The 11,494-nt window shown below is 41.5% G+C and overlaps 1 protein-coding gene across 1 annotated transcript in view; it reads right to left on the bottom strand.

Moving 5' to 3' along the window:
• LOC103394246 (dynein heavy chain 3, axonemal-like) overlaps positions 1–11,494 on the bottom strand; it is a 25,001-nt gene that overhangs the window by 6,126 nt on the left and 7,381 nt on the right. Inside the window, exons 16-50 of the mRNA XM_025065379.1 lie at positions 11,290–11,494; positions 11,051–11,142; positions 10,815–10,929; positions 10,208–10,324; positions 9,807–9,986; positions 9,583–9,719; positions 9,212–9,413; positions 8,929–9,021; positions 8,631–8,741; positions 8,437–8,551; positions 8,149–8,347; positions 7,925–8,033; positions 7,722–7,835; positions 6,948–7,124; positions 6,763–6,854; positions 6,468–6,687; positions 6,238–6,372; positions 6,050–6,161; positions 5,716–5,957; positions 5,411–5,511; positions 5,205–5,310; positions 4,982–5,111; positions 4,667–4,903; positions 4,449–4,552; positions 3,958–4,252; positions 3,693–3,872; positions 3,486–3,609; positions 3,239–3,395; positions 3,012–3,155; positions 1,896–2,562; positions 1,660–1,825; positions 1,370–1,586; positions 1,108–1,290; positions 747–945; positions 142–656 (exon numbers count right to left, since the gene is read on the bottom strand). Of these exons, the coding sequence (XP_024921147.1) occupies positions 142–656; positions 747–945; positions 1,108–1,290; positions 1,370–1,586; positions 1,660–1,825; positions 1,896–2,562; positions 3,012–3,155; positions 3,239–3,395; positions 3,486–3,609; positions 3,693–3,872; positions 3,958–4,252; positions 4,449–4,552; positions 4,667–4,903; positions 4,982–5,111; positions 5,205–5,310; positions 5,411–5,511; positions 5,716–5,957; positions 6,050–6,161; positions 6,238–6,372; positions 6,468–6,687; positions 6,763–6,854; positions 6,948–7,124; positions 7,722–7,835; positions 7,925–8,033; positions 8,149–8,347; positions 8,437–8,551; positions 8,631–8,741; positions 8,929–9,021; positions 9,212–9,413; positions 9,583–9,719; positions 9,807–9,986; positions 10,208–10,324; positions 10,815–10,929; positions 11,051–11,142; positions 11,290–11,494 (6,292 nt within the window). The remainder of the gene's footprint in view (positions 1–141; positions 657–746; positions 946–1,107; positions 1,291–1,369; positions 1,587–1,659; positions 1,826–1,895; positions 2,563–3,011; positions 3,156–3,238; positions 3,396–3,485; positions 3,610–3,692; positions 3,873–3,957; positions 4,253–4,448; positions 4,553–4,666; positions 4,904–4,981; positions 5,112–5,204; positions 5,311–5,410; positions 5,512–5,715; positions 5,958–6,049; positions 6,162–6,237; positions 6,373–6,467; positions 6,688–6,762; positions 6,855–6,947; positions 7,125–7,721; positions 7,836–7,924; positions 8,034–8,148; positions 8,348–8,436; positions 8,552–8,630; positions 8,742–8,928; positions 9,022–9,211; positions 9,414–9,582; positions 9,720–9,806; positions 9,987–10,207; positions 10,325–10,814; positions 10,930–11,050; positions 11,143–11,289) is intronic.

Genomic DNA, 11,494 nt, shown 5'->3' with positions numbered 1-11,494 from the left:
GAGAAACCAATCAGATTAACATTAAGACACACAAACATAACCAGTCAGACTTGCTTTAGCTGAACTACTGTTTGTAGAATCTAAATGTATATTGTTTTAAGCAAGTCCATTTTGATAACATAATCTGTCTGTTTGAATGCACCTGATTTCTAGCTGCCTGGCAGCCTCTGTCCATCTGTCCTTCTCTCCACCCAGTCCTCCAATCAGCTTCTCTGCCCTGATCAGCTTCTGAGAACACAGGTCAATGTTGTTCTCCAGCACTTTCTTCTTCTTCATCATGCCCGCCAACTCATTATTAAGTGCCTGCAGTCTGTCTTCCACTTCCTTCAGCTCAGCTCTCTTCACAGACAACATTTCCATCTGTGCTGCCAGTTCGTCTTCAGCCTGCTTCAGCCTCTCCTTCTTCGGAGCTACAACCTTGGCTACACCCTCGTACACTTCCATTGCTCTGACCCATTTACACAGACCCTCACAAGCAGAGGAGACATTTTTGATAACGGATGGCTGGAAGTCTGTGTGGTCAATAAATTTATCTCTGATTTTCTTGATGAAGAGGGGAGGAATGTTGTCTTTATCATAAGACTTGAGACGGTCCAAAAACTTCTGATCTGCAAGAAGTTTCTTCGAAGGGCCCCAGAAGTCTTCCACCATCTTGCCTGTAACAAAAACCAATCGGTTTATCTGTTCTTACCAAGTTTTTTTTTTTTTCCTTGTAGAAAGCTCTGTCAAAGTTTAAAGAATTTTACCTGAGCCACAAGGATCAGGTTTTTTCTCAGGTTTAATGCCATTCATGATGCAGATGGACTCCATGACTAGTTTGACTGGGCCTGGTGGGTTCTTCATGGACTTAACTTCTGTGATATCAGCAGGTTTTAGGGTATCCAGAGAAGATAGGGCAGCTTCTAATGCAGGCATTGCGATTGCCAAGTCTTTCTCACAATCATCCTAAAAATTAAGAGTAAACCATTTGAAGTCTTTGAAGAGATATACTTATGCAAACCACATTGTTATTCCAGTACATGGTTCTGAAGCAAGTAGTAGGAAAGGTGACACTTGACAAAGTTGAATATCTTTTCTACAACCACTGCTGTAAAATAAAATGCGTACTTTGATGACTTTGGCTGCTGCTGCTGCCTCATTCGCCACTTGCTCGTCTGCAGAGACAAGTTCTTTCTTGGCATCCACCTCCACCGTTTCCCCCTCAATCTTGATCATCATCTGATCCGTCTCCGCTGAGGTCTGCAGGAGCTCGGGCTGCAAGGCCGTCAGCTGCTGTTGCATGACTGATACCTGTGAACAGATGCATTCATTGCATCACTTTGTTGCTGGTTGAAACAAGCTCAGTCAAGCTCAATTAACAATGAAAGACCTGAGATGCAGCAAAGTCCAACTTCTCCAGACCAACTATGTATCTGTTTCTTGCTGTGTCAACTTCATTCCTCTTGGCATTGAGGAGAGTCTTGTAGGTGAGGATGAGTTCAAGGTAGGAAGTGGGTGTGACGTAGTTGTGTCTCCTTAGCCTGGAGAAGTATGACTCAGACATTTGCTGAACACTAGTCTGGAATGTCTTACACATCTCCACCACCCTGGGAAAAATAAATGCCACGAGTGAATATGTGAGAATATGGTACAACATATTATCAAAGAAAGTGTCCTTACTCTTTTCTGATGTCATCCTCCATTTCCACGTCCTCGAGGAACTTGTGGGCCACCATCTCCAGAGCATCTTTGGGCCACTCATGAAACCAGTCAATGGTGCAGCAGTTGATGAGGGATGGAAACATTCTCAGACGGTTCCTGAATGCATCACCGATGGGACTCATGGCTGCAAGAGACATTGCACTTTACTAATCAGTGAATAACAACAAAAAATAAAAACCTGCCAAGGATCCTACCTAGAACAATATGGAGGTTGGCTTTCACACGGTCTATAAAGAAGTTGTACAGTGAGAGGGGAGTAGGGTCAACTTTTTTGCCTTCCAGCCGAGCGATCCCTTGCACCTTCTCAAGTATTTCTGCACGTTCATCGGCGGGGAAAATGTTTGGAACGTCGCCAGTGTTAAGCAACATGTTGATGTCTTCCAGCATTGCCTCATCCTTAATTTGGCAGTCGTTAAACAGGAAAACTGAGCTCCTGCCTTCAATTCCTGCTTTCCTCATCATCCTCTTCAGATCGTCTCGCCAGTCTGTCAGGTTGTAGGCTTTTGTTAGCTCAATTTGCAACAAGACGTAATCATTGATGAAGGTTCCCAGCTTTGTGGCACTCTGACGTCCCGAGCCACCGATGCCTACAAGGAGAAGGTGACCGTTGTCCTGTTTCAACACACGGCAAATGCGGGAGATGTGTTCGATGGCAAACTTGAACATGACAAGAGTCATGGGAGTCTTGGAGATGCTGTTGTACTCATCCAGGTAGCCCTCCATCACTTCTTGCAAGGCTTGCAGGTTGGTGATTTCATCGTAGATCTTGATGTCAGAATCAGGGTTGAAATAGTCGCCAAAGAAGAGGCTACGAATGTGTTCGTCCACCACCTTACCATCAGTGGTCAGGTGACTCATGACCTAGATAAAAACAAAAGATTTTTGTAATTTTTTTTCCAGAGCTATAGCTTTTATTATTTAATTCTTTATGTGCAGTTTATAAAATAGCAGCAGTTATAACTATTTGTTATTTACTGTATATTTCAAAGTTGGTCTTATACCTTACTAGGTAATATGTTACTGCTACTAATAAAAAATAATAATAATAGTAATACCAAATATTATTATTAATTAAATGTATTATTATTAGATAAGTCACAAAAAGCCAAGAGGCTGAATTGCATTAAAACAAAAATTATATATCTAAGGTGGTAATGCACCCGAACCTCATTACATTTTTACTCCTACATTGTTCTTGGTAGAACATGACCTGACATTGTACTACTAAAGAATATGACATACCATAGTGACACCAGTTACAGCATATAAAGCTGCCTTTCAGTTGCAGGGTTTCCCTGTATTTGCCTCACCTTGTCCATGCTGTGCTTGAAAAACTTGATGGTTCTGTCTTGGACAATACCAAAAAATGTTTCTTTATCCTTCTCATCAATGAGTCGGTCATAGAAAACACGGTAGATCTCATGAATCCACAGGCGAATCAGTTTGTCTTCCTCCTGACAATAGTGATAATACCAAAACATTAGAGGGTCAGGAATTGAAATCCGCGTGCAGATCCCAGTACTTTTTCCATGCTTACCTTCATGTGCGTGTTCGGAGCCAGGAGAACTCCTCGTATGACGCGTGCAAAGTCTCGCAAATTGAAGATGTAGTGGGATTTAGACGGGGTCGGGAGGAAACTGTCGATAGCATCTTTGTAGACCGCCATAGTGGCCTCGACAAGAACCCGACCCAACCTACCACACATTCAACAACCGCACATGCTTTTAGACACAAAAATCTACTGTGAGTTTTCTATAAAAATAGTAATGTTTTAGACACATTACCTGCAGAAAAAGTTTTCAAATCCTTTGCTGAAGTGCCAGTCAGTGATGGAGCTGAAGATCTTTGTCAGAGTTTGGTCATCAAAGCAATTTATTGATATGATGCTCAAATGACGAGTAAAACGGCCTGGGATTTGAGACAGTAGGGTTATTACAAGAATTTTTCTTCCTCTTTATTTGGAAAAAAAAAAAAAAAAAGATTTGAAGTACCTGTGATATCATTCCTCCCACCACCAGGAGGCCCCATAGCAGACATAAAGAGCACATCTTCTATATTCAGTCTGGAGGTGTCTTTCTTGTCATACCAGTGACGGTGATCAATCCATTGCCTTAAGAGTTCTATTGGAGGCTGGGCGCCATAGATTTCTTTAGATGGCATATTCAGGTCGTCTGTGAAAGTAAACGTCACACCGTCTGTAGTCTTACTGTCATTAGGGCAGGTGATAATGCATAATCATATTTTAACACCCTTTACCAACATAGATGACACATTTCTTTCCTGGTGGTGGTCCATACACGCCTCTCTTTCTTCGGTCCAGCTTCGACATGACGATATCCTGGGTCTGATTTGCTGAAGTACGGGCAGAGAAGTTGATGCAGTTTGGCACGTATGTCACCTTTGGTAGCTTTTCCAAGAAGCTTTTGTTGATGGCAGATTTGCCAGTTCCAGTGGGGCCCACAAAAAGCATTGGCACTTCATGCTCCAGGTAAGTATGGAGGAAAAAAAACTGCCGTGCCGTTTCCATGGTAGGAATAATGAGATCTGATACCTGTAGGGTGTCAAATGAAAACACACAAAAAATAGCAGAGAAATATAAATATTAAGCAGACACTAGATGACTTTCTACCTTAATAAAATGAATTGAATCTTTTATTCTCATAATTGTGGTGTATTATTGTAAAGACACTAACAAACACCTACTGTGGACTCTTTAATGCTCTATAAAAGTATTTTGATACACTCACATTGGCTGCGGCAGCAATGACATTTTCTTTTTCTGTGATCAATTCAGTCCATATGTTCCATTCTCCAAGTCCGTCTTTGTGATAATAGAAGTCATAGACAGAACCTGCAAGCAGCATCATGTTAAATTAAAAGGTTCTTGACGACTGAATCATGTTAAATTAAAAGGTTCTTGACGTTATATATCGTTAAAACCCATGACTTGTAACAGAAAGCTGACCTTTCTCTGGGAAGTGGACGTCCTTCTTCAATGTGGTGACCTTAGGCTGAGGATGTTCTTCCATTTTGCCCGTGATCAAATCACGGAAGAAGACATCGAACTTCTTACGACTATCCCCTGTGATGGTTCCGCCCAGACTCCACACAACCACAAACAAAAACAGACCCTGCAGCCACATGGTTATCTGCTGGCTGGTCAGATTCTGTGCACCTGTGGTACCCGATGCAGCAATTTCATCTAGAAAAAAACGTAAAAACAAGACGATTAATATTTCATTCACTGACTGTTTACCATCAGTACAGTGTAAAGACTCACCCATCAGGCATGTGTACAGCTTCATTAGACTCTGGACCAAGTGGATGGGAGACGTTTGAATCACAAAGCGACACTCTGTGTCGATGAAATCCAGACAGGGCTGAACTAACCAATCAAACAGTTCCACCACCTGTGGGTACGGTCAGACCAAACAAGACACATAAAAACATGTGGTATATAAAGCCAAGATGCTGTTGAGGAGCTCATCATCCCTCCTTCATACCATCTCTTTGTGTTCATCGCTCAGGGACTTAGGCAGAGTGTTCATGTAGGAGTCTCTGAGTGGTGTCCAGCCCAGCTGCTGAGGTTCCATGTAGATCATTCCACATCTTCAGAGATAAACAAACGACACACCATAAACGGATGAAACCTTTATGAGCAACTTGTTATCATCTGAATCAGTGTCAACCACAGTGGTCTCCTGCTCACCTACTGACAGTAGCCGGAGAGGCCTGCTCCAGATCAGCAGGTTCAAAGATCAGACTCATCTTGGAACTCATCTGAATGATCTCACCACTCATTAGACAAAGCTGTTGGACAAAAAAGTACAAAAGAACACAGGCTTGATGTCCTTGACTGCAAAACAATAGTTTTATCATATAAACACGGAATGTGTTGAACAGAATAAGGGAACAGGTTGGTTTTTAAATATTTATCTTAGAATTTAGACAAGAAAAATAAAGAGTAATAACTTAGATATTAAATAGACACAAGGATTAAAATGGTTAAAAAACCTTCTTGTTGTCATCCAGCACAGTGTTCATGTTCTCAATCCAGACGGCATCAATGGGTCCGTCAAAGATGATCCACTGTCGATCTTCAGAGGTGGACATGGCCTGATTCCTGTAGGTGGTGGCCAGGACACCGTCGGACCACTCGTGGCTGGCGGGATCAAAGCAGCCGTACAGCTGGCCCATGGTAATGGCCTTGGGGTTGATGATGGCATAGTTAACAGCAAACTCATCCATCTGTTTGGCTGTTTGAACAAAAGAAAATACTCATCATGAATTTTAGAGAAAAATTCTAAAAAAAAAGAAAGAAAAAAAAGAGCAACATGATCAACTGCACCTTGATACAAGTCTCTGAGAGCAGCTGACAGGACCTTATAAGCGCATGTTTTCCCCCCAAGAGGGTCTCCTACTATCATGAAGCCGTGTCGCACCAACATCATCTCATATACCTAAATATAACAACAGCATGTTCATTTGGCCACAGTGTAAAAAAAACTTTGAAAAAGAAAATGCCATCCTTTGTACCTGAATAATTTTGCCGATAAACCACGGGACAGACTGAAGATTGAACTTAGCAATGTTTCTATGCATAGCCTTAAGAAGGAGATCATAGTCTGGCTTTGGAAGAACAACGCCGGGAAATAAGTCTGAGATGATGCCCTGTTAAAAACAGTGGGAAGATCAGGGTTGTAAGACACGGAAAGAGGAGGGAAAAACTTTTAGATAGGACAAGGGTTTGGCAGAAAATCCGTCACCTCAAACAAAGGCACATCTTGTGCCAGAAACTTGGCCATGTTGACATCCATCAGTGCCCTAAGCAGCAGAACACTCTCATTCTCCTCCGGGTACTTCAGCTTCAGATTCCCTGCTGCCGTCAGCACAGACTTCACAGCTCGCATACCGTAATCATAGTGGTGCTGGGAGGACAGCTGCTCCGAGCACAAACGGTACGTGGCCACGATCTTCTGAGCCAGGCTGGAAGTTACAATTGAATCACATTTGTTTCTTTAATACTCTCTAAATGAGATGAACACCACGTCTTAGACATACCTGCGAGATTCTATGAAGCCCATGGAGTATAGTGAGATCTCAGCAATGAGGCCGTAGTCTGGAACCATCATAGCCACTGTGCGGAAAAGCGCCTGCAATACAACACAACGGGACATTCATTCTCCCCAGACCTGATTAATTGATATTTTACACCAAAGGTTATGTGCTGCACTCATGTTCTGTACCTTCAGGTTGTCTGGGAGTTCAGCTCTTCCAGCATAACCAGGGTTCATGGTGATGAAGACAGAGCAAGTTGGGTTGAGTGACAGCTCTGTGCCTTCAAAAATAAATTTCTTCAGGTTTTTGGCAATGGCCTGTTGTATACAGAGGATCTGCTGAGCCACTACAGACAGCACCTCCACCTGTGATGGACACATACCAATAGATGTGAGTCTATAGAGTGATGCCGGTGATGCCTCTGTTATGACAAAATTATATTCTGTGCTATCATCCACCATTTGACTTGTACTGAAACTCACGTAGTCAGTGGAAAAACACCAGCCTGACCTGAAGTGTGTTTTCCAGTAATGGGAGATTCTACTCATTATCTTTTCTGCAGTTCTTGTAAGACCTTGACAACTACATGCACAAACTCCCTGTTTCTGAGTTTCTGTTAGGCCTGATAATCTCACAGGTGGCGATGGTACCGAGGTCAACTTTCCCCCACTCATATTCTTGTACGACACACAAATGTATCCAGCTCACTATAAATGTAACTTGCAACTTGTGCTCTCATATAGACAAGTGTTTGTGTTGCTCTCTGTAAGACCTGCACCCCGGAGCTTCATTAAAGCTTCAATAACAACTTTAAATACGTTCTTCAATAAACAAACAACGTTGTTCATTTTCGGTTCTATTCTTTATTCTAAGGTGACTGTTGACAAAATTGCCAAAACACCGCTGTAGTTAATTGTTTCCTGAGACCCTTGCAAGATGTTAATAACAACTACAACGCTCACCTCAATACGGTTGAACTCATCAAAGCAGGCCCACGCTCCAGACTGAGCCAGACCTTTGAAGAATTTACTCATGGCTTTATAATCCAGACCATCAGAGCAGTTGAATACCACACACTAGAATCAAAGTGTCATAGTGTAATGTTATAATTTTAACATTGATAAATTGACACCAGGAGCCTACTGGAATTATTATTATTGCTTACCTGTTTAGCCAAAGCTTTAGCCAGATCTTTTGTGGTCTCAGTCTTGCCTGTTCCAGCAGGGCCCTCTGGCGCTCCTCCCAAATTTAGCTTCAACGCCCCCATCAATGTTCTGTTGATTATGTGATAATGGAGGAACATTTCACGTCAAGTATAGCAAGAATATACATAAAGTAGCCTGTGTAAATTTCCACCGACAGATGAGCTAGGTAATATGATTATCTGACCTGTAGCAGCGGTCTGTGAGTGGTGTTATGACCAGACGAGGAGAATTTCCCAGGTATTCGTAGCCATACTTCAGGCAGGTGGTGATCATGCGCATCATCACATCTCCTTCCTCCCAGAAGTAGCGCAGCTGAGAAATCCAGGCAAAGTCATTCAGCGTGGAGACCTTGTCCTCGGCCAGCTGTGCCACAACATCACGAGCTATAAGAGAAAATATAATTCAAGGAAATTAATTTTGTTTCTTATTATGATTGGGACAGAAAATACATTATATATATATATTTTTTTACCGTGAACATCAATCACAGTGAGTGCACCGAGGGTCAGCCTTGCTCCTCCAGCGAGCTTCCCACGCACCAGCTCCACAATATCAGCAATCTGGGCATTACTTTTATCAACATAGGCCTTTGAAAAGAAAATTTTATTACCATTTATTCGATTGTACATGTTTATAGAAGATGTAAGGACAGATCTGAAAACTGACAGGCAAGGTGTTGGTCACAATGGCCTCAGACACTTCACTCGTCCAAAAGATGGAGGACGCACAAATAACAACCTGGCCAGGCCATTGTAACACCCACTGCTTTCTGGGCACCTACAACAAAGACAACAATACTGAATGACGTGTAGTGAAAAACATATCCTCTTATATTCTTTCTCTAGAGGTAAATGCTAATCCGAAGAAAATATAAGTGAAGTACTGCTCAGTATAAATTGTAAAAGAGTACTTTTATCTGTCACAAACTTACTGTAATAGTTATAAAAATGATATCACAAAGTACCTCTGCATATTGAACAACCCCTTGATGGATGACATACTGAACGCTCTTGAGCATCAAGTGCTCCACCTGCAGAAGCCACTTCTCCACCATACCCTAAAAACAGAAAAGGAACAGTTACACTTATTAAATGCAAATTTAATTATTCAGATATTTTTAAATTGAATGCTTTTAAACAGAGTAAAAAGGCTGAAATCCAAGTCATTTGTCCATTTAAAAAAAATAATTCTATTTTACTTGGTACTTTGGACATAATTCACTGTGAACATTCAGCCAGCCTTTTCACCTTGGCTCTGGCAGGGAAGATCTTCTCTGTAAAAGGCACAGTCTCCTTCTCAGAGCTGATCATGCCTGTGATCTCCAGGCTCCGTGTGAACTCCAGCTTGGCGATGCCCTCAAAGCATTTCTTCAGGTGAGGCTGGACACACAGAGGGTCTTTGGTCTGTGACAGAATCTCCAGCAGCTCCTCATTTGACAGGAAGAAGAACCTGCAGTTATAAAGTAGGTGACAAAAGTCAAGACTCTTCAAATACAGACTGGTGCACACAACAACAGATACAGTATACTAAAAAATCTACTGTATGTCATTGATATTATTTTTGCCCCCCCATTCCTCCTTACCCAGGCATTTATTATCTAGAAAATTTGTGATCTCACCTGGGGAAGAAGAGCCTCTTCTTTTCCAGATAGCTATTGAGGCCTTTTTGAATGTCATCCAGAAGCACGTTGGATTCCTCCAACTGTTCCAGCATTTTATCCTGGTCTGTCGCCACCAGCACACGTGTATCTTTAACCTGGGCAAATAAAACAAAATGTCAAAGTCATGGGCAGGAGATCCAGTACTTTAATCCCACAGTGACACTGCGTCCAGGAGATCTTACAGCTTCTGCAATGATATTCTTATAGTAGCCGTCCACCAGGCGGAACTTGCGTCCCTCCTCGGGCATCTGTGCGATGATGTCCTCAGAACTGAAGATGGGTTCAAGGTAGAGCCAGGTGGCCTGACACTTCAGCAGAGCGTCTAAGATGCTCAGCATGCTCAACAACTTTTCCTCCCATTGCTGAGAAGAACATCATCATATGAGTCATGTGTTTTATTTTATAATACAGTCACAATGGTGACAAAAGCTCTGTACAGTAAAACTAATTTCTTTAATCTCTCCAAAATAAGACAGTTAAAGCGTGATTTGTACTTATTATCCTACATAATGCTTTTCTTTTACTCAAATGCATTTGTCACATGTTAGAGAGAAGAAGAGTTACTGTAGTGCTGTCATCTTACCTTGCATTCAGTCTCTATTGGTTTAATAAACGGTGAACCTTTTATGGTCTGTGTCTTCAGAATGTGATCATCCAGAAGCATCTGAATGTCATCAACGGCTGATACAATTTTGTATTCCTGCATTAAAATATGAAGTATATTAAATACTATAAACTAATGTAACTGATATACTACCTCTGCTCCCATGAACTATAGAAAAGACTAAGATCAATGTCACCCATTAACAAAGATACTAAAAGACTTTTTTTTATAATATCACTACATTTACTGTATACGGCAAGTTTATAAAGACCTTCAAAAAAAAGAAATCATCCATTGTCTTTTGGATGACATTAACAGTTGCAGTGGGACCAAGACTTTTTGCACAAATTTAATCAAATCTAACTAGAGGTGCGCTGATTGCATTTTTTTTTTTTTTTTTTTGCTGATTCTTGCACTGTCACAATATACTGAAAGATCCTATACATGTATTCAATATTGACAAACTATATAGAATAATTCCAGTCAGTAACTCGATCCAAACGAATTAAGTTGGGCCCTTAATATCCAAGAGCAAACAGCACCAGGATTTTAATAAAATTATATTTTTTTTCTGTATCTGTCTTACTGAATCTCTGTATTGAGTGAAAGTAAAGCGAAGATCAGCCCATTCGTCTGTCATCTTCTCCAGGTTCTTCTCCAGAGTGTACTCCTTACTGGCTAAAGCTCCAATCTCTTCAAGCCTGGAGAAGATGTACAAAGTAAATCCTTCACCTTTTCCTTAAAGATTCATTTTTGTACTGTGAAATAAATTTGCCCTTTATTTGTATTCCATTCAGCTATTACAACGTGAGGTTGTCTTACTGATCGGAGAACTTGGAGAGCCCCAGTTCCAGCATTTCCTGCAAACAGCTGGTCGGCTCTGGTTTGACTTCAAAGCCCACAGTGTCGCTAATCTGCAGGCACAACGTAGCGTGGTGAATTATTTATGACAATTTCAGGGATCACAGGAGAAACAGGAGACCTAGTAAATTAAATTTATTGTAAAGACAATGTTATCAGTGTCAAATCTTGTAATAAGGTGATAAACGAATCACACCAACCTGGTCCCAATGGTACTCTTTGAGGCCAGGGTTACAGATGGTTGTCAGGACAGGGAGATGGTGCTTGAACTTATCTATTTTGCTTTCGAAGGATGTTGCCACACGTGAAGGCCCGACCAGATCTGCGAACGTTTTGTTCAGCTTATGCATGGTCCTCCACATGACATCCAGCTCCACAGCAATGTCCCCGGCATTCAGGTTTAGA

This window comes from Cynoglossus semilaevis, chromosome 18 (genome assembly GCF_000523025.1).
Source record: "Cynoglossus semilaevis isolate Cse_v1.0 chromosome 18, Cse_v1.0, whole genome shotgun sequence".
NCBI lineage: Eukaryota > Metazoa > Chordata > Actinopteri > Pleuronectiformes > Cynoglossidae > Cynoglossus > Cynoglossus semilaevis.
Note: the sequence above shows the minus strand (reverse complement) of the source record. Positions and strands in the feature narration are given on the sequence as shown.